This window comes from Misgurnus anguillicaudatus, chromosome 4, assembly GCF_027580225.2.
Source record: "Misgurnus anguillicaudatus chromosome 4, ASM2758022v2, whole genome shotgun sequence".
NCBI classification, from domain to species: Eukaryota; Metazoa; Chordata; class Actinopteri; order Cypriniformes; family Cobitidae; genus Misgurnus; species Misgurnus anguillicaudatus.
In genome coordinates this window covers 32,721,705-32,744,478 of record NC_073340.2, presented here as the reverse complement: position 1 = coordinate 32,744,478, position 22,774 = coordinate 32,721,705, and the positions used below count along the sequence as shown (strand labels likewise).

Sequence of the window (22,774 nt, the reverse complement as noted above, 5' to 3'; positions counted from 1 at the left end):
CTAAGCATCTATTTCAGTCATAAGTCCTAACTTAAAAAAAAAACAATATCTTTAAAATTCCTTGATCACAATTAAACACGACATCAACCGTATAGGCTACCATGAGTTTAGTTTCTTAAAATAAGTTTTAAAGACATACTATGCAGTTATTTTACCTTAATATAACAGCTTCAAAGTTAAACAAAGTCATAGTAGGGCGAATCATCCTCCTGTTGAAGCTCAGGGAGGACGCCGCTAGCAAAACCAGCAATGCAAGCTTGAGAGAACCGCCCCTGACAAATCTTGCAAGAATCACGACTTGCTTTACGGCAACGACGTCACACACGTTAGGCTTGTTCGACTTCGTGTGGCGCTGCAAGAACCGACCGCCGGATGACGTCAAAGTACAGCGAGAATGATCCGAGACGGCACTTTGACGTCGATCAAGCCTATAACAACAACTGCACACGTGAATTTGAGACGTGAGGCTAAACGATTTAAAAGTTAAGAAAGCGCGTTCGGAAGTGAGTAGGAAAAGATAATTTGACCGCGTTAGGAACCAGACAAGAGTCCCACTCGGTCAGGTTTTTACTCGTTGGCGTGAGCTAAAAGACAGCACTGGATGGGATGCTGATCTGGTGATCTTGTTGATGGACTGGTAAGTAAATCTCTTATTTGTAAACTTGTTTGCGGTCTATGTTGTATGTTGTTGTGCTTGCTTGTAGTATGTCATGCGATTATCATGACAACAGTTGTCTATATCTCACATAATTATCAGGACATAAATAAGCCTAGAGGTTGTAAATAGTGTAAACATGCACAATTTGCAAACTATTATGATAAATAGCAATAATCATGTATAGTGACATTATAACGAACAACGTTATGAAGTAATGCAACATACACAATTAACTTTGTCATGCCATTTTGTAATGTTTACTTGTGATTTAGCTGCAATCATGTAAAAACGTTATAAGCTAGCAAACGCGGTACTTTATTATTATATGCACTCTACACTTGGAATAAACTTCTTATTATCCTATTAACATCATCTGTAGTTTAGTAGACTATGCAGTAGCCTAATATTTGTATGAAATTGTGAAACATTACCTGGTCATTATCTTCAGAGATGTACTAGAGTGGGAAATTACGACAGTTGCAAGTATTCTCTAGGGGTCGCTGTTTGACAAAAACGCCAAAAATGCATAGAGCGGCTTTAAAGACATGAGAAATGCAGTCCAAACTGTACATCAAAGTTATCAGGTCTCTTTACAGATACTATCACTTAATTGCAGGGTTTCAAGTAGTGACCTTTAAGCTGCATTGTGATTTGTTGCCAAGCCCTAACCGTGAAGCAGACCCCAGACGTGTCCCGGACCTCATCGCCAAATGTGAGCCTTGAGCAGAGCCCGAGCTGGGACGTCGAGAGGATGCACGTGACGCCCGCTGCTGTAGGTTTCGGGATATGGAGCGGTGCAGGTTCTTGTTCGAGGAAGAAGCTGCCGTGCTGACCAGCCATGGATGTCTAAGAGCTTCCTCAGCAGTCAAACGGTCCTCAGGGTTGAAGGTTAAAAGGCGATCAATGAAGCTTTTGGCCTGTGTAGATACAGAGTTCCACGGCTGAGAGAGAAAGATTGGGTTAATGTAAAGTTATGTTTAAGGTGGTCATAATACTTAATGTCCCCAGGAAGTGTGTGGCATTAAATCCATGCTTTGCATTAATTTAATTCGTAACAAAAATAATGGCTTAAATTGAAGCTAGCACTTAAATTTTTAAGCAAAACATATCAAATAATTTAATTGATATAAAATAGATTTGCAGTTTTAAATTTGATGACTTCAAATCATATTGGTTCTTGGAGATTCACAGTTACCACATTGATCTTTATGTTAAAGGGATAGTTCACTGAAAAATGAAAAAATTGTCATATTTTACTCACTTTCAAGTTGTTCAAAACTTGTATACATTTCTGCGTTCTGCTGAATACAAAGGTAGATATTTTGAAGAGTGTTTGTAAACAAGCAAATCTAGGGCACCATTGACTTCCATGAAAGGAAAAAAATATTCTATGGAAGTGAATGGTGCCCCAGATCTGTTTGGTTATTAAGGGGGGGTCAATGGTATTTTATGCATTCTGACTTATTAACACAGTTTAAGACTTGTTTCCTCATGCTAAACAAATGCAAAGTGTCAAAAAATCAGCTGGACGTGTTACAGAGTATTTATGTGCCAAATGCACTTCGCCAGGGTTTGTACCAGTTTCGATTACAGGTCCAGCTGACGTTTCAGGTGTATGCTATATTTATCACTTCTTTTTATGCGCACTACCCCCGGAAAAACACGCCCACACGTCAATCAGTGGGAGTGCGAGAACCGAGGACGCTAAGGCTACCCTGCTGAAAAAAACAGCATACCAGCAAGACCAGCATATGTTGTGTTTTGGTGCTGGTTTGCTAGTGAACACCAGCTAAACCAGCATCACCACCAGCATTAGCACCAGCTAAACCAGCATTAGCACCAGCATCCAATGCTGGTCATACCAGCATATGTTGTGTTTTGGTGCTGGTATGCTGGTGACCACCAGCATAGACTAGCATAATTCCCATGCTGGTCCATGCTGTTTTTTTTTCAGCAGGGTACGCTTATATGAAAACGATCTGTAAAGAAAACACAAAAGTGGCGTTGCGTTTTCACTTTTTATTCTGCGTTTATACGAGCATTTTGAGCGGGAAATCTGCGTGCATATGGTGACGCAAAAGTGTGTGATATTCGATGTAGTATGCACTCCAGGCGGCTAGATGGCAATGTGAAGCACTGACACATAACAACACCAAGTCTACGCGGCTCCGTACAACCTTCTACCTTGTTTTCCCCGGTCTCGTCCAAAGCTGACTGGGTTGCCTTCGATGAATTGGCGCATCAACAATTTGATGGAGGTAATGAATGCACTTGGAGCCACCATGAGCCGGCTTTTGGGTTTTTACCCTTTAGACGGGAACGCGACGGTAGAGCGTTTTTAAGATTTCCACTCTGAAGGGTGGTTTCACTTTTTTTGAGTTTTTAAGCCCCAAAAACGCTGTCGGCGCATAAACAAAAGGCACTTCCGATAAAATATTTTTATGTTTTCACCCGCGAGCGTTCTCGTGTAAACACCACCTAAGTTACAGGCATCACTTCACGCGACAGCTTTGTTTTATATCAAGACTCAATGGCATGACAGTAGAAGTGTGTTTTTGGATGAAAGGAGGAAAAAATCTAGCATTATGGAAACAATTTATTTAGTTTGTTTATTCGGGGTAGCAGTGAAGTTTTGCATGTGTGTTTGTTTAACACTGGATTTCATTGAAAAGTCTCAAATGGTTCACGAGTTGCATGAGGTAAGTAAGACTTTGTGTTATGTTGGAAATAAGTGCATATTATATAACGAACATGTAGTTAATCATAAGTTATCCAGTCAGTGTTGTATAAAGTGTTGACTCGTGACTTGCTCCTCCCGCAGTTCGTAACTCCTCCTTCCAAATTTTCTCGTACGTTATCGAAAAGAATCGGTAAAGCTGATCTTTCTTTTACAAACCTGATAAAACTAAATATTCTTCAAAGATATGAAGGATGTAATACTACTCTATAGGTACTCTAGATTAACATCAGATACACAGAAACAGCGTGTGTTATGGATGCTTTAACATTTTTCAAATTATCTTCACTTGTGTTCAGCAAAAAGAAAGAGAAATTTATAAAAGTTTGGAACAACATGAGTTAAAGTAAATAATCACACAATATTTTTAGGTAAACTATCCCTTTAATATTCAAAAAACCACTAGAATCATGTGCATTACTTTAATAATGGTTGTACGTGCTGTCTGGAGCTTCACAATGTTGAGCCCCCATGTAAGAAAATAACATGACAACATTTTGACAGAAAATTATTAGTTTGTGTACCGAAGAAGGTAACTACATCTGAGATGGCATAAAGGCAAGTAAATTGTGAGAAAATGTTCATGTTTTGGGTGAACTACACCTTACATTTACACATTTGGCGGATGCATTTATTCAAAGTGACTTACAATGCATTAAAGTATAAGCTTACATTTTTATCAATATGTGTTCGCTGGGATTGAACCCAAGACCTTTCATGCTGCTAACAGAATGCTGTGCAACACAGAAACACCTTTAGCTATGGATACAGTGGTGTCATAAAAATATAAAAATCACCTGCGTGATGAGGAACTGACTTGGAAAATAACTGCAAAAAAATCCACAAATTTTATGGTTGCTGTACATCTAACTATTATCAATTTCCAGCAGCAAAACCTATTTTCACACGGCCATTTTCTGCCTCTCTCTGACCCATCAAACATGCCGCTTACCCTAATGTACATTTAAGATTCTTATAATATACATGTTTGGCCAACCTTTTCATATTGGGGTTTGATTATGTTCATCTGCTCAAACCTCAACCGGTAACTCTGTCATTCAGTTCAGCACATTTCTAACATTCCCTATAGAGTGACCGCCCATCCAATCCACACTATTCTGATACAGCCGGCCACTTTGCATTCATTACTGGTTTTACATTCACTCTGTGTTGAACTCATGACCGATCCCAGTACCAAAAGCAGAGCTACAGCTGTAAATGTCAGCGAGTACACAGACAGAGATTCAGCTTGAATGAAGGTTTGACCATCACTGACCTGAACTACAAACACTTCTGCGTCTTTAAACCGCATTAGATACGGAAGGTGGCATTTTCGCATCGCTGCCATCTGGATGCGAGGGTGTAGTCAATAAATGTCAGTGGTTTTCAATTGGTTTGTGACTCGTCCTAATTTGAAGGAGTTAATGAACATCTCCGGTATCAGAGAGGCGTTCAAAGGGTTTATTACAGTGTATCAGGTTAAAAAACAGAAATAAAATAAATGAACTTTTCTTAAAGATCCAATCAGAGCCTGTACTTTGTACCGGTGCTTTAATGAATCCATAAACTAATAAACTGATCCGATGAACTGGAAATGTAATTTCAGTAAGCCTATGAAATTCACCAAACCTGTGCAGAACATGTCTTGGTCATTTCAAACCAAAACAAGTAAATAGACATTATATTTACATTCATGCATTTAATCAAAAGCCACTCACAGCACATTCAAGCTACAGTAAACATGCATTCTCTGGGAATCGAACCAACAACCTTGTTGTGCTGTGCTGTATCATGGAAATGCAACCCCTTCACTTTTTCACGTATTAATGATAAGCACTAGCAAAACAAAAACATTTATACAGGTTTGTAACAACATGAGGGTGAATAAATGACAGAATTTTAAAGGCGGGGTGCATGATTTTGGAAAAACACTGTGTTTTGGTAGTTGCCCAACTCCCTTTTCCATTTGTAGCCAAACAGCAATAGGGGCATGTTTGTTTAGGTGATTTTAATGTCAACATTGGCTTTCAGAGATCATGTACCCTGCCTTTAAAAAAGTTTATCTTGCAGTGACTACTGAATCAATGTGCAAGACTTCGGCCTCATTCCAAACCACAATCTCTCTCTCAAACGCATGCACGCACACACACACACACACACACACACACACACACACACACACATGCACGCACGCACGCACACAGTAATGATAATTCATCAGCCATGAAATTAGAAAAAAATGCAAGACGTTTGCTGACAAATGGAATTTAAAGGAGCAGGTTTCATTTAAACACACACAACTGAAAAATGTAAGTCCATTTGTATTCACGTGGTCTGTCTTAAGTGAAGAAAAGAATCCTAGGATTTTATGAAGGAAAAGAAAAATCAGACATCAATAAAACCGCAGGAGATGAAAGACTAACTCTTGCTTTCAAAGTCCAATCTATCATTCTGCCCTGTGGAGTTATTGTGTATTCATGTGCTTTAATATATATCCATACAGAAATGTGAGCTTGTGCGCTGCGTGTGTTTAACCTATAAGTGATGGCGGACTACTTTATAATCACACACCATAGCAAAGCTTTCATAATCACAAAGACAGACAAAAATGGAAACAGAAATCAGACATTAATAAATAAAGTGTGTCCTTATTTTTATTGTCTTTGATAAGTGCATGAGTAATATCTGTATAGCATGAATTGTATGATGTCATCAGGTCAAGAACAGAAGATAAAAACTATAGAAATGATGGAGAATAAGCTCATTGTACAGCATGTACAAGCTGTCATTTAATCACCATAATGCTTCTGTTTAGCTCAGTGGTGTAGCATTGCATTAGCACTGCCAAAGATCATGGGTTTGAACCCATACACGCATACTGATAAAAAATGTATACCTTGTTCTGTGCTGCAAGTCATTTTGGATAAAAGCATCTGCCAAATGCATAAATGTAAGCAAACAGACATTAATGTGACTAGTCACTAACATTCTGTCAAGAATCTCCAGAATTAACACAAAATAATTTGTTTGTAACAGCAGAGCATGATAAAGCACTTAAAATGTCAGCATTTGTGCAATCTGTGGCCAGTTGCATAAACATAGCCACTCAAGTTCTGACCAATTAGCTGTTAGTTAGGGCTAATCAGTCTTACTTTTCAGATTTAAATTAGACCAATCTACCTTTTATGTAACTGACTTAAAAAAACTTATGACCATAAAAATGAGATTACTTTAAAGACTAGTCCAAGTAGTTTATGCCAGTGCTTCTCAAACTTTTTCGGCATGCGCCCCCCTCGTGCACGGTGCATCCCCCAAAGAAAATGTATAACACAACATTTTCCAAAACTTAAAATTTTAATTTAACAAAACATATTAATTATATTAATTATTAATTATACAATGTATTGCTGTTGGTTAGTAGCTGAGGTTTAAATTACTATTTTTTATAAAATGTCATATAACTGCCAGGGTTATTATAGTTTTCAAAAAAATATTTGTTTTTATTTTTGTTTAGTTTTGTAACGTGTTATTTTATTTCAGTTTAGTTTTAGTTCTTTTAAGTTGTGCAAAAATAGTTTTGATTTCGTTTCTATTTTTCAAAAATGATTACTTTTAGTTTTTATTTAGTTTTAGTATAGTTTTAGTCTTAAGCATCATGGTTGTGTACATACACCTTGCCAAATCTGGTAATGTTGAAAATAAGATAATAAGATTTTTTTTTAAATAAGTTTTTTTTATTTAGTCCTGTCAATCAAAGGGCAGGACAAATACCACACCAACCAACACTCTAAATTCTGTTAGGTTATTTAAGCTGGGTATATATAATATAAATATATAAATATACATGTTTGGTTATAAATAATCATATGCTGGGTTGTTGTTAACCCAAACATGAGTTAAAACAACCCAGCAATGCATTGAAACAACCCATCATTTGTTTATTTATAACCTAACGTGTGTTTTGTCCAATATTTTCCCAGCATTGGGTTAAAAATAACCCATATTATTTAGATTGAATCAGCACATCTTACTTGTACAAATGTATGTCTGTGCACAACAACTGAAAATCAATGCAAAGTTTAATGTTCTGTCTATGAACTAACAATTATTTGTTGACTTAATATTAATATATAATATTATTTGTTTATTATAAGTTCAGCGGACAGTCTTTATCATATCAACCAAAAAGCGTCAGCTAACACTGCCATGCAAGCGGTCGCCGTCAGTGTTTTCAGCCATGTTTAACATTTAAATGCTGCCGTGTACAGTACATTGATATAAATAAACCTTCTTCAGTTATTGTAATGGTTTGCCAGCAGAAGACAAGTTGTCTTAATTAACTAGCCGTCATACACATTACGTGAAGCTGCTGTGCAGGTCAGGAGTTCTAATAGACATTCATCTGCCACCTATTGGTCATTAATGATTCAGCAACATCTGCTGAACATTTGCTTATGATCCGGTAATATGAGTGACTCAGTGTTCAACTGCTGATACGAAAACATTTAAAAAAATGAAAGTTTTGTTTTCCAAAATTTTAGTTAGTTTTAGTTAGTTTTGCAGGTCCACATTTTAGTCATACTTTAGTTTTAGTTTTTTTTTAGAAACCTTCGTTTTTATTTTATTTCAGTTAACTAAAATGTTTTTTCACTAATAGTTTCAGTTTTCGTGATAGTTTTCGTTTACTATAATAACCCTGGTTTATGCAAGTGTTCCCTGATATGCTACTGTATATACTGTTGTTTATTGCAAATGAGATGAAGAGACATAAATAATTAGGGTTAAATGGGAGTAGCAGGAATGTGAATGACATTTATTTGTATTGCTAAATATTTTTGTATAATACCCGTCATATGTACTTTTAAGGCATTTGTACAGACCACATAGCCTAGAAATCTAGACGCACCCTAGCGGCCGCAAAATATATTTGCTGCCAGGGTTTAGTCTAGGCACTCACAATACACTTAACAGCTCCAAAAACCAAAATTTGGTCAGGCCAATCACATCGTGTGTAGCGTCTGTGGGGCGGGCTTAACATGATGACGACAGAGCTGCCTGCGACGGTTCCTACTTGAAAACAAAGAATGGCTGCTGCTGCTGGCGAACAGCTTTCTTTTGAAGCGGCTTTGGCCGCGACTCTGGAGGACTTAGACTTATGTTTTTCTTTGAGTGAAGAGCAAATAACCCTACTGAAGTCCTTTTTAAGCAAGAAAGATGTGTTTGGAGTTTTGCCGACTGGTTACGGTAAAAGTTTGATATACCAATTAGCTCCACTGGTGGGGAAACGCATGGGACTCATACGTCACCTTTTTCGTTGCTCTGATTGGCCATAGCGCTATCCTATTGCGTGCAGAGGCATTTTGAGGGACAACCTTATATCCCGCCCCTTGCATTGAGCCGTTTGTGTGAAGAGTTGCCAGACCTTACATCTTGATGTAGGTCTGGCTAACCAGGCTACAGACCACAAGCACTGTACGAAAATACTGCATGAGAGTCATTCAAGTAAGAAACAGACATTTTAGTGGGACCTGGAAAGAGTTTAAGGGTTTAAAAAAAGCTTGAGAAACCTTTACAGAGGTGTGAAGTAAAAATGTACTTGATTAAAGGGACAATAAGTAGGATTTTCCTCCATCTAGTGGTGAAATTGTATTTTGCATTCAAACGAATAGTGCTCTCTAGCACCTCACTTTTTTCAAATGTGTGTTGCAACTACGGTAGCGTCAGTGCTTTAAGTGGCCCAAAAGAAGTGCCGGTACTCTATTTTTCTTTTTTTTTTTTGCTGACTGGACTTCTATATTGAAGGGGTTTTATATTCAGCAGTCAACAGATGACATTGTAAAAAATAATAAATCCTTATATAAGTTTGTGGATTTGCTTGAGCTAGAAATAGCTATTGAACATACATAAAATGTGCAAAAGGTAGATATATAAGTAAAATTCAGCATGGTCAAATGCTAAAACTAGTTGTTCAGATAGAAAGAGCTTAAAAACAAAAACTTTAAAATGACACCAAGACCATGTCTATGGGTTCAAGAATAACAAAATACCGGCAATTTAAAACTAGAAAGTCGTCACTTTATTTTTCCCCATTGTTTTCCATTTTGCAGGTGGTAAAACTACTGTGCGCGTCGTTCAAATTCATTGAAATTTCGTTGGGCAGTGTCCCAAACCAAAAAGGGCACTAAGGGGGATGGTACTATTAGTATGGTTTTAATAAACTATTATAAATATGATGTGTTATATTACTAGCATCAACTTAGACAAGTGATTTTAATGGGAAATATAATAACAAGAATTAAAGTGTGACAAAAAATATTCAATATGATTTACCTGCTGGCTTGATGGATCTTTGAATCCATGTTTGCAATGTTGAACTGCCTTCAGCCTCCCTTTCCGTCTTTATTTTGTGAAGGCATTTGTGTTTTTTGTATTTTTTGCCTACAAAGTGTGCCAACAACAACAAATTTAGTGTTTATATTAACTAAGATCTGATCGGGAACATTAAATCCATTAGACAAGCGATAAGTAAGAATGTGGATATTTTGTTGTTGTTTGCTTGCTAAGCTGTTAGCACTTTTACATTTAAAAAATACATAAACAAACTTCCAAATGAGTAATTCTGCGGTTTAACTGCTGATATAATGTAATAAATCTACCTGTTAATGCAACGAACTTCAGAAACTGTCGTCCAGGCAGAGAGTGCACACACAGATGCTGCGGAGCGGGCGGGAAAAGTGGATTAGCGGAATCAGTGGATCTTTAGCCATCTTTAGGATCTTTTTATAGATCACAACCTTTGCGTGCGAAATTACGGAGGATAAAATACGGGAGATTTAAGGGAAAATACTAATACGGGAGGACGGCGGGAAAGAAGGGTAAAATACGGGACACGGAAGCCTTCTAGGACTTACCCGTTGAATGTAAATAAAGAGAAGAAATTATAAGCTTACAAAGAAAAGATCATTGGCAGAGGTAATTTGACACCAATGAGGACATAATTAGGAATTAATAAACATTAATTTTGACTAATAAAATACTTAAAAAATTACATATTGTCCATTTAAAGTAAAAATACTTTACTAAAATGGTACAAAAGTTGTCAATTTTGCTTGTCTGTGAGCTTAAGGTATTAACTCAGACATTATAATTAATTATTTTCTTGCTCTACAACCACCAATTATATAGTACACTCTTGAAAAAAAAAATTAGTTCTTTGTCAGCCTGTATGAAAAACCTTTGATATCCACATAACTTCGTAGAGGACAAAAAAATTTAAGAAATTCTTTAAAAACATTTATACCACGGGCCTGTTGAATGCTTTTTTCTGACTGGTTGAGAAATGTTTCGTGGGTGTTGATTATTTTTCTGTAAAGCACACACCTGACCTATCAAATGTCTTAAAATAACCACCAGAGCAATGTTTGTGGTAACCGTGTTATAGACGGTTTCAGCAGTAACAACGTAAACAAGCGGCTGTCGTGGTCCGCACGTAACTTCCGGTAAACTCCGCTAATAATAATTAACAAAAAAGTACTTTAAACGTAGTTTATTTAACAAGCAAAAAAAAAGATAGATTACATAGGACACCAAAACGTGTTATTTTCGACGAGGCATTTGTTCAAGAGATCAGTTTAGCAACTAGTCAAACCATTAAAAAACAGAACCGGATGAAACCGTCTATAAGCAGAATAATTGACTTTGGTCCCTTGAATTATTTGAAAATAATGCTGACGTCAATTATTCCTTAACGTTCTTTAAAAGAATCAAAAATAGTTCTTTCATGGCATCCCTGTGAAGCACTTTAACTTATTTTTAAGCATGTGATCCAGTGTTCCATAAAAAAAGAACAATTCAGACCTGCACTTAAAGAGCGTCTCTGCAGTAGAATTATAAGGGCCTTTATGGTTTATGTACTTTCTCTTGAAGAGCACAACAATTATTGTCGTAGTATAGCACCTATAATTTCAAGCCTCTGAGAGCTGGAAGTGATAATAAATGTGTGAGTTTGTGTGTGTTTGCAGTTTAAGGTGATAAAAGCCCTCTGGTGCACCTGTCCTTCCTCTCTGATCACCACTGGACACAGACACAAACACACACCATTGAAAAGAAGGCAAGCTAACATACTGTGGGTGGGCAACACATCAGTCAGATTGCTGGTGGCTGTTTACACAGGTGACCAGATTTAACCTCTCTCTCTCACACACACACACAAACACACACACAAACACAGGCACGCACAAACACAGGCATGCACACACACACTTTTTTTAATGTTGGAACCACTAAAGCCCTTAGCTGGTTCACTTTAGGTGTTTTAGGCCCTGTTTACACCTGGTATTAAGATGCATTTTGGTCGATCGGATCACAAGTGGACAACGCTAATTTCAGGTGTAAACGAGGGTGAAGCCGACCACATTCAAAGGTAGTCGAAAAGGCATTTAACTAAATTGCTTTTGTGATGTAGACGCTCATATGATCGAATGTGTTCGAGCAGCCACAAAAAGCCGCCTACTCTCTGCTACAGATGAAACGGTATGAAAATTTTACACCATGGTTATAGTGACCAAAATCACCACAACTATCAATATTGTCATAGTTTTGTGAACAATTTTTAGAAATGAAAGAAAAATACTGATGTAAACCAAACCTAAAATTTATTTTACAAGTGCACTTTTGTGCGCATAAACATCAAATAGATAACATTAATCATGAGACACTTTGGGCCATGAGGTAAATGTTTATCTAGTTCAAATAAAACAAAAGTGAGTAAATTAGATTTTCATATAAACACAGGATAAATCAGCAAGTCATCTGTCTGTGTATGTTGTGAGGAATCGGGGGTACTTTATGACCCAGGAGTAAGCTGCACGACACCTGCCCTCACAGCAACCGCGGAAGAAACAAACAGAGTAGAAAGTAGCTTTAAACTAGGGATGCTCCGATTGATCGGCCGATAATGCTTGCTATGCTTCTCAATGAATTACGGCGAAATGTCGCTACATCCAAAAGCCAGGGGGCGCTCTCGTGCAGAAACTCAAAATGCGCTGTAGACGAAGAACAATACACACGCAGCTGTGATGACATGCAGCTCCAGGAAATGTGTTAAGGATCTTTTCAGGTATTTTCATGATAATAAATAATATGTTTAATAATTATGTTTGATGAGTGTTGCTTTTTCAAATGCATGTTATAAACGGCGTCTGTAGGTCTCGCGGCGCGAAATAGCCGTTTAGTGCGGTAGACGCGATTCCGCCTCATTCACGCGTCTAGTTCACGTGAATGGGGTGAATTGAGCTTTGCCGCGGCAAACGTGCAAGTTGAAACATTTGACGTTTGGCGGAAAAACGCGCCACATTAACCAATCAGGAGCTTGCTCTAGTAGTGATGTGATTACAGAAAGCGAGCAGAGTCGCAGAAGCCCCTCCCATGACTCGACTTTCTCCGCGAATGTGACTAGAATTTCACGCGCTGCTTTCACGTGCGAATGAAGCGATTAAACTCAAACTGTTCAAGCGGCAAACAAGGCGCTGTAGACGCGATTTTGATGCCTCAAACGCGGCTGGTGTGAACCCACGCTTATACATAGACCATCCCACCATAATAATCAGGATAGAAGTGCTCGAAAACAGACGAAAGAAACGGATTAAAACTTATTCCAGACTCCCGAAATCGTATGAATTTATACAATATAGTTTGGATGTCCTCATATGTGGACATCAATTTTTGTTGTTTGCACCATAATACTTAATTCTGTGTAACTGGAACCTGTTGTTCACAAACATGGACAAATACACTGCTTCATGATCTTAGAAAAATATTTGTTTATTATATTTATTGGGTCTTTCTAACCCCATAGCTGGTAGAAATCTGAAATAAGACAAACCAAAGCTCAGATCTTAGGAGGATAATCTGCACTAATTTTGCACTAGTGATGTTTAGGTTTAGGGGTGTGGCTTCATTGTTGCCTTTATCTACTAATCATTCGTTTTGTGTACGATTCGCACTGTACAAATTTGTTTTACAAGATGGGTGATTTGTATAGTTACGAATTAATGTGAGAGCAGGCTGGAAAAGCCCATAAATACTTATGCACAGGACTTACACAAAATACAATTTATGTACCTTTACCCACTTGACGCTTTCATCCAAAGTGATGTACAACACATTCAAGCTACATTAAAACACTTTCAATATGCGCATTCACTGGGAATTTAACCCATGACCTTGCCGTAACTAGCATTATGCTCTACAAGACGAGCTACAAGCTATAAAGTGAAGTGATGTATGTAGTCATCTAACGCGAGACCCTCCCCTCAACAAAATCCAATTTCAAGTGGTCACAAGAGGCGCTTTTGAAATGCATGTCAATGCTAAGTGTAAACGGCAATCTATCCACCGGCGATTGCATCACCTGAGATGAATGTTAATAGCAGGTGTAAAGCGGGTTATTTTTCTTTCTAAAGCCACACTCAATGGAAGCATGATAAGAAAGGGTATTAAAATACTCACATTGCCATGGAAACTGTAGTTGCCCCTAAGGATAGCCCTAAGGAGGCGCGGTCGACTGGTATGGTCAAAGGGCAGCGAGCCGCTCAGCAGAATATAAGTTATGACTCCCAGTGCCCACAAATCCACAGCGCTGTTATACGGTCTCCCGGCCACCATCTCAGGAGCCAAATATTCTGGTGTGCCACAAAGCGTCCTAAGAGCCCAGTCTTTAGTTTTACCGATAGCATTACAGGAAGAGTCAGTATGGTCATGACAAACATCATCAAGACTTGTCTTTTCATTTTCAGAAAAGTTTCTTCTTGGTTCCTTAGTTTTGTCAACATCTATATCACTCTCTGAAGTATCATTCTCATTGGCACCACTGTCCTGATCTCCTCTAAAAACATTTGTCGCACCTGACATTTTGACACATCCATCATGGCTTTGTGCATCTTTACAGTCACATCTTCTCTTCGCTGGGCTCTGGCTGTCCCAGCAGGCAAGTCCAAAGTCAGTGATGATCAACCGTGAGTCTTGACCTGGATGGTAGTACAGCAGATTCTCTGGTTTGAGGTCCCTGTGAATGACGCCCAGTGTGTGGAGATAGCACAGCCCATTGGCCACCATCATCAAGGCCCTTGTGGCGTCCCGCTCTCTGAAGGACCCTCGGGCGACCACACGTTCCAGGAGCTCTCCTCCAGTGGCCAGCTCGAGAACGAGATAGACTCGGTGTGCCGTTTCGAATACCTCGACCAAGTGGATGACGTTAGCGTGGTTGACCCGACGTAGGACTCCGAGTTCCGCCTGACATGTATTGTGACCCTCGCGACCTCTGACCTCCAGAAGCTTGATGGCAAAGGGTTGGCGTGTACACCTGTGCTCGACACGAACCACGCGGCTGAAGCTGCCGCGGCCGATCAGAGCTTTGATGTCATATCTAAAAAAGAGCCACAAGCACAGCATGTAAACAGATACACAGACGTATTGAAAATTAAGAGCCTGCTGTTTCATACGATTGTGCCGCAGTAATTGGTTAGATCAAATGAAATTTCATTATTTTACATAATTTCATAAATTAAAATGTCATTATTACTTTTAATCAGGCATTAAGAGTTTATATTAAATTATAGTGAGAAACTAGTATATATATAAAGTATAATATAACATAAGGGCAGTTTTCCGGACGAACTTTCACAGGTGAGACATTTGGCATTACATATTTAAAACATTAATTACTTTTTAAAGTGATATTTTTTGGCCATTTTGCCGTTATTTAACATTGAGTGATGAGAGGACAGGAAAGTACAGGGAGGAGAGAGTGGTATGGGATCAGCAAATGACCACAAGCCGGGAATTGAACTCGGTTTGCCGAAAGTGCGAAAGCACCACATGTCGGAGCGCTGCCCACTACACAATCGGCTCTGACAAAACATTAATTTCTTAGTCTAAACCTACACTAATCTTGACAAACTATATATTGTTGGAATGCTTTAAGAATGTAGTTTTCATATTTCATCACCACTTTGGAAAAAAAATTACATAGTATAAGACATTTTCTAAAGTGTCACGGGCCAGCAGGTGGGCCCAGAGTGTTATTACATATTTATTTGTAAATATTCTATAAACCTGAAATAATCTTAACAAACTGTATATTGTTGGAAAGCAAGAATGTAGTTTTCGTATTTCAAGGCCATCTGATAATAGAAATTGTACAGTGACACTAATATCCTTCAAATGAATAAATCTTTAAAAATCTTGACAACCTTGGCAAGCTCTAAAAATGTAGTTTTTATAATTCACCTTTTTGCATTAAAAATAATGCAATGACAGACATTTATTAATTTGTGACAAGATTATGCAATACAGCTAACCATTGACACCTAGTGGCCTTTGTTGGTAAAACCACTTAAACCCTTCAGACCCTGCGTCCACTGGAATGGACATCAAATGTTTTGTGGTTCAAACCAATAAAAATGCTGATCAATCAATCAAAATGAAGCACACAGATTAAATACCAAAAAAATCAGGTCTGAAGGGGTTAAAGGGTGACAGAAACCACCTTAATAGGGATTTTAACTTGAAATTTAGCTCAGAACAAATTGGGACTTGTGGTTTTATTTTGTTAACATTTTGGGTGTAAACCATTTTAATTTTTATACATTATTATTTGCATTATTTTTTATAAATCAAACTAGTAAAATATTTTTTTATTAATATTCAAAACTCCAAACACTTAAGTGAAAAACTTTAAAGGGTCTTCTTTACAAAGAGCAACCCGATTTCGCAAAATTATGTACCTATAGGCACGTATGGACCAACGTAGCCTCTTTCACTTCACACAGTAATTCTGGAAAATTACCATGAATTTACCAGAATGAATTTACAAGTAAATTCAAAAATGTGCTGTTCACACACGCAGTGACATTCCTTCTTTTTACCAGTAAGACATAATTCACACATCAGTATCAAAATAGGCCTACCGGTAAATTCGCTGAGAAAGCGGAAGTTACCTGTGGCGCGCGGCGAGCTCAGTGTTGTATTTGTGTTGTATTTGTATTTTTTTGGAACAACATAAAATTACACTCACGTCCATGTTGCTTTAATTTTGTCGAGCAAGAAATAAAAAACCTCTCAGATTCTCAGATTAAATAAAATTACAACTTAAAAACTAAGTTGAAATGAATAAATCACAATTCGTTTGACCTAGATGTACATACAGTAGGCTATTGCACAAATAGCACGAGCAGTATAGTTAGCTACTTCATTTCTGAAGACAAAAAAAACTGAAATGTCAGTCAGATACCTTGCAGTGACACGCGGGTCAAACTTCGCGCGGAACTTGATGTTAGGATTTTTCACCCTCTCCTCTACATGAACGGATTCTTTCACATCTTCCGATGCTCTCTGATCTCTCCTCCAACTCCACAGGAAGGTTTGCTGTTGTTTGTCTTTAAACCCATCCAACTTCTCGTCTTTTCTGAAGAACGCGACAGATTGGAGCGGACAGAAACCTTTTGAGGACTCAGGTAACACTTTACCAGAGCCGCTTCCCATGTCCAACATGCAAGCATCAGCTGAGGGGAAATAATCCAGACAGGTGCTCGTTTTACTCAAAAAACTTTACAGATTTCCTGACGAGAACGCGCGAGTTTGAAAGACGAGAAAGCTGGAACGGAAGGCGTTACGCACCTGCACGCGACAGCCAGTGTGCAAGAACTCACACCTATATGATAGGTGTTTGATCTAAGCGATGTTTCACAGGTGTTTAAACTTTCTGTTACTGTACTGTCAGGTAAAATAATGAAATACTTCTAGTGCTAAGTTCCGCCAATTGCAAAATAGCCTATCGATAGCCTAATTATTATGTCTAAATAACTTGCGCTATATTAGGCTAATTAAACTCCCAGTAACTATTTTATTTCTTTAGCCTACGTAACGTATTTTAAATCAGATGCATTGTTAATTCAGATGCATTTGCGTAATTACAAAGTAGCATTCTTTTACATTTATGCGTTTGGCAGACGCTTATCCAAAGCAGTAGCCTACATTCATGTTATCAGTATGCACGTATCATTTTGATTTTCTCTGTAAGAAATTTTGTAAACTGTAGCTTGTGAGGCCAATAGTGTAGAGTAAAAATTTTTATCAAAGTCATCATTAAATATTGATAAAGACGGAGGGAAACTTGCATAATTTAAGCCACAAAGTTTCAATGGATCAATGCATTTTAGAAAAAAATAAAACAGCTACAGTAAAACCATTGATATTTTACTTTTAATAAACTTCCGAACAATCCAGTTTACTTTAAAATAAACTTCAGTGCATGGATGGAAGACTAACTCAATAAAACATGTATTAAACAAAAGTTAACATGCTACTTATGGAAGACCAATGACCCACGTCATTAGGTCCAGAAAGTTAAAGGAACAGTTCACCCAAAAATTCTGTCATAATTTTCTCACTCTCATTTTGATACAAACCTGTATAACTTTTTTTTTGATCTGATGAACATGAATGACGATATTTTGAGGAATGTTTGTAACCAAACCAATCATGAGCCCCATTCACTTCTATAGTAGGAAAAATAATACTATGGAAGTGAATGGTGCTTATGAACAGTTTGGTTACAAACATTCCTCAAAATATCGCCCTTTGTGTTCATCAGAACAAATACATTTTTATAGGTTTGTAACAGCATGAGAGTGAGTAAATGATGACACAATTTTCATTTTTGGGTGAACTATCCCTTTAAGATTTAGACAAAAGTATGAGGAATATGAATTAAGGATGGAAGTATGGATTAAGCTGCCACATTCCTGTTTTATTTGTGTAGTTTATATTTCCCAGATGTACAATGAGCTCATTTAAAATAATCTTATAGGAAACAGACCACAGATCAGTCTCAATAATACTGCACTGAATCAGATTGCCTGTGCTTTTGAGTAAGTGTAATAAAACTCATTGTATATTTGGTGCACTGGCATTCTGTTTAAGAGAATGGCATTGGCATTCTGTTTTGTAATGACACATTTTAATAAATTCAATACTATTACACAACCTCAGGATATTTTTAAATATTTATAGTGCCTTGTTTAAAGAGATTGTTTACCTAAAATTGTCGTGATTTATTTACCTTTATGTTGCAACCCTGTTCTTCTGAAGAATCTGTACACAGCTATTATCTGTATAAAAATACTATAAAGGTATTCAATATTTAATATGATTATACATCCTCAGCACATGCCATGGCCAGAGTTCCTCAGTTTTTAAATATTTAGTCTATATAATATAAAAACCCTTCTGAATGAAACCACCAGAGTGCACTATTGAGTTTTCTTTGTTTATCAAAGATGATTGAAATAAATGGACGAGGAGTGTAATTAGCTTGTTTTGACTGCTGCTATCATCCATCGAAATCCTAAAATAATCCACCCCTAATCCGGTGCCTAATCTGAAACTAATTAATTGCCATGGAAACGACACAATACCAAGGAGCACAGCAATTATGGATAGATTTACACTCACATGAAATGCTTGTAGTGCTTTAGTTATGATGTCACTTCGCAGGCAGCATGATAAATGCGTTCGACACACAAGACAAAGTAAATAATCTTCATGATTTATAATCTTCGAGAAAAACTTGAATTAGTCACTTTAAATTCTTATCATGACAAACAGGAAATAAAGAGAGGTGAGAGGACAGTGCTCTCGGTATCCCGTTCTGTAAATTGCTCCTCATAAAGGGATGTAAACTGCTAGTGGCTGATGCAAAATCAATACAACTGGTCAAACGGTCTTGAAAATGATCAATCAAGCTAAATTAGTACCTTTGTACTGATAAATCCCGGCCAAAACTAAACTTTAATGGTATTGGCACACACAAACAATGGATGCAATACACACATATTGGCTTCCTATTGATGAAGTGAATTTAAATCACCGTTCAGATGGCGTTCTCTCGAGACGACTAAAGCTCGGCTTTATTGAACCACTGTCCGATTATTACAGACTGTTCTGCCAGTGCAGATAAACCACACTAAGTGTGCACCACAACATCATTAAACTTTACACGCTTCCAGTGCAACAACGCACATTTTTATATGCCGCCTGCAGTACTTACTCCTGTACAGTATGTAATGTCTCTAAAAAAATTATCTACTACTGCCAATAACAATCCCGGTTTTATTAAAACTTCAATCTGAGCCGGAGATTCGTGGTAGTGATTTGCCTGGAAGGGCAGACAGAATTGGGGATGAGTTTAATGGCATGTTTAAGCTGTTATTGTTTACCCAAAACTGTCCGATTTATCTGAACACAACTCTTTTCTGTATAACACCAACATAAAGGTAGCCAATAAGATGTGTGCACCATATTTGCCATGTAAAGGTTTTGGCTGTTTTGAAATATTTTAATGTATTGTGGTCTTAAAGGGAAAGTTTGGTGAAAATTAAAATTTTGTCATTTTTTATTAAAGGTGCAGTGTGTAATTTTTAGAAGGATCTTTTGACAAAAATGCAAAATAATATACAAACTATATTATCAGGGGTGAATAAAGACCTTTTATAATGAACTGTTATGTTTTTATTACCTTAGAATGAGACGTTTTTATCTACATACACGAGGGTCCCCTTACATGGAAGTCGCCATTTTGTGCCACCATGTTTATACAGGGGTGAGCAGTGGACTGAGCTGTTGGTTGCAATTCACAACATCACCAATAGATGCCGCTAAAATGTACACACTGCACCTTTAACCCTCATGCCGTTTGAACCCCAAATGTCTTTCTTTTAATTTTAGGTTTCAAAGAAAAAGAAAGACAGATATTTTTAAGTGTTGCGTCTCTTTCAGTGCACATTCTCTTTGTCTGTCTGTTGTTTAGGCAATTAACTTTTAGTTATATTATCTGGCTGTTAAATGTTTTTTAATGTTGGTTGAGAAATGGGTATGCATTATTATTTTTTTATAAAAACGCACACCTGACCTGTCAAATGTCTTAAAATAACCACAAAAGCAATGTGTTAGCGATGTTTGGTAACCGCGGTATAAGCTTCGCGTGGTGCCGCATTTACACATTGGGTGTGCATTATTTTGAAATAATTCAATGGCCAGTCGTCAATCATTTATTACATATTGTGTAACAACTGGAACAACAGTGATATCCACAAGTAGAGGAGCAAATGTCTTCAGGATTCTTAAAATATATGACACAAGTCGAATGAAGTTATTTATTTAACACCTTTGGGTCAATATGAAGCTTAAGGGTTTTCTGGTTACTATGGGAGAGGATGGTGACAAAGATATTGGTTGTAACAAGATTAAGCTCTCCTATTACTATGAATAGGGGACAATGCAGCACTCAGTCTGTGGGAGTACAGCTGCTTGTGCTGTTACATGCTCATTTCAAAGCAATTGATTAAATAAGCTCGCGCAACTTTACACCCTTTCTTAAATAAAAGAGGCGGAAAGCAGACGCTTTAGTTTTATAAAAGTTTAAAGTCCCGGCAGAACACTGTGGGTTCGTGTTATAAAAAAGTTGTGCAGTACATTAAACATTAGCCTACATCAGTATGTTGTCAGTAATTCAAGCATTGTTGTCTTAATGGTAAGTTTTTAATTAATTTGTGAAGTCTATAACTTACTCTAAAGCTAATAAACAATGACTTTATAAGTTTCCATTTTTTAAAATAAGCCCAATATAACATTATTCTCGTTAAAACTGACAATGGTTTAAGTTATATGTATTTTGTTTTGTTTGGGTTTTAAAGTTATTTATAATAAGTCAAATTTACTGTTTTGTGCACTTATATCAGAATCATTTTGGATAATAAAGTTTATTGTTAACTTGTAAAACACACCTGCCTATATTACATATCTTTGTCACGTCATTTTAAGTGTTTGATCACCACATTTGTGGTGTGATCATAGAGTGATCATTGCAAAAAGTATTTATATATAGTATATTCTGTTAATGTATATAGTGTATTCTATGTACAGTACTGTAGTAGTATAATATACTGTAGTATATGTGTACTGTACTATAATATGCACATAATGAATATCGGCCGATATATCGTTATCGGTCGTTTTTTACTCTCTAATATCTGTATCGGCATCGGCCCCAAAAAATGCATATCGGTCGGGCTCTACAAAATGGCGACTTCCATGTAAGGGGACCCTTGTGTATGTAGATAAAAGTTCTCATTCTAAGGTAATAAACACATAGCGGTTCATTATGAAAGGTCATTATACACCCCTGATAATATAGTTTTGTATATTATTTTGCATTTCTGTCAAGAGATCCTTCTAAAAGTTACACACTGCACCTTTAAATGTCCTAAAATAACTAAGGCCTAGGCCTAAATCAATCTAAACCCTGTCCGGCAAACTGCCCCTATATATTAAACATAAAAATACTTTTCATGTCGCAGCATATAGTTTTGTTCACATTAGACAAAGTTTTGTGATTTGTCTGCATCTTATAAATTAAAAAAGAAAAAAAAATCAGTAATCTTGGCTCTGAGTGCTGTCATTAATGTATCTATTCATGCGTTTTCCTTTAATGAACATTGCAAACTATGCTGTGTTCACATATTGCAGAGGCCTGCAATTGAGAAATTGATTGTAACCACAATACTTCATTAGTCAGCAACTAAATAAGGGAGTTATTTACCTTTCACAAGGCTTTGAGAACTTGGGCGAGATCGATCGCCCGCTCCTACTGGCTTTCTTCCGTCCACCCACTTTTCTCATTCATTTGCCTAGTTTTCTTCAGCAGAGATCCAGTAAGGACTGCTTTCTTCTTGTTGTCCTGCTGTGCTGGTTCTGTAATAAGCCACTGCAACGCGGCCCTGCGGCATAGAAACTAAACTAATCAAGAGAGCGACGCTGCTTCTGTCAGCTGTGGGAGAAACTCCTCCGTCACCGGAGCGACCCGTTTCTCCCGGGAACCCTGATGAATACTCTCATTTTCCCAGGGACACTTTGTCGGATCAACAGGGCCGGGGTCGAACGGGGTCGACTCACAAATAGTCCGTGACGTCTTGATGAGCAAGTCATGAACATCGCACCAGTCGCTAAAAACTTGATTAAAGTGACTGATCGCTCTGCTCGTTTCTCCTGCTTTATGAAGCCAAGTAAACGCGTGGCTCTCCGAGGCACAATTAATGGACGTGTCTGCTAATTGGTTTCTGCTGGTGTTGGCCTCGGGCAGTCCGGCGGGAGGGTGGAGGCGCAACACGATGAGCTGTATCGAGTAGATAACCGGGAAGGGAAATCTATCGGTTTTTGGATCCTGCTGTACACTGCAGTGGTTCTGCTGTAGGGTGCAGATTTTACGATGGACATCAAAAACATGTTTGTCATTGCTGCAGGTGAACCTGTTCATGAAGTCT

The 22,774-nt window shown here is 37.6% G+C and overlaps 1 protein-coding gene across 2 annotated transcripts; it reads right to left on the bottom strand.

Annotated features, from left to right (window-relative positions):
* Positions 1 to 212: 212 nt before the first annotated feature.
* Positions 213 to 22,490, bottom strand: LOC129420974 (serine/threonine-protein kinase H1). Of its 2 annotated transcripts, none has more exons than XM_055176177.2 (3): positions 22,054 to 22,490; positions 13,905 to 14,820; positions 213 to 1,599 (listed from the first exon to the last, which is right to left on the bottom strand). In XM_055176177.2, exons 1-3 carry the CDS (start codon positions 22,131 to 22,133, stop codon positions 1,279 to 1,281), a joined length of 1,317 nt encoding a protein of 438 aa, XP_055032152.2. In that variant the 5' UTR covers positions 22,134 to 22,490; the 3' UTR covers positions 213 to 1,278. The 2 variants fall into 2 exon arrangements, with proteins under 2 accessions (XP_055032152.2, XP_055032151.2); XM_055176176.2 differs by lacking the exon at positions 22,054 to 22,490 and adding an exon at positions 16,687 to 17,081 and having other exon boundaries at positions 215 to 1,599.
* Between the last annotated feature and the right edge of the window lie 284 nt (positions 22,491 to 22,774).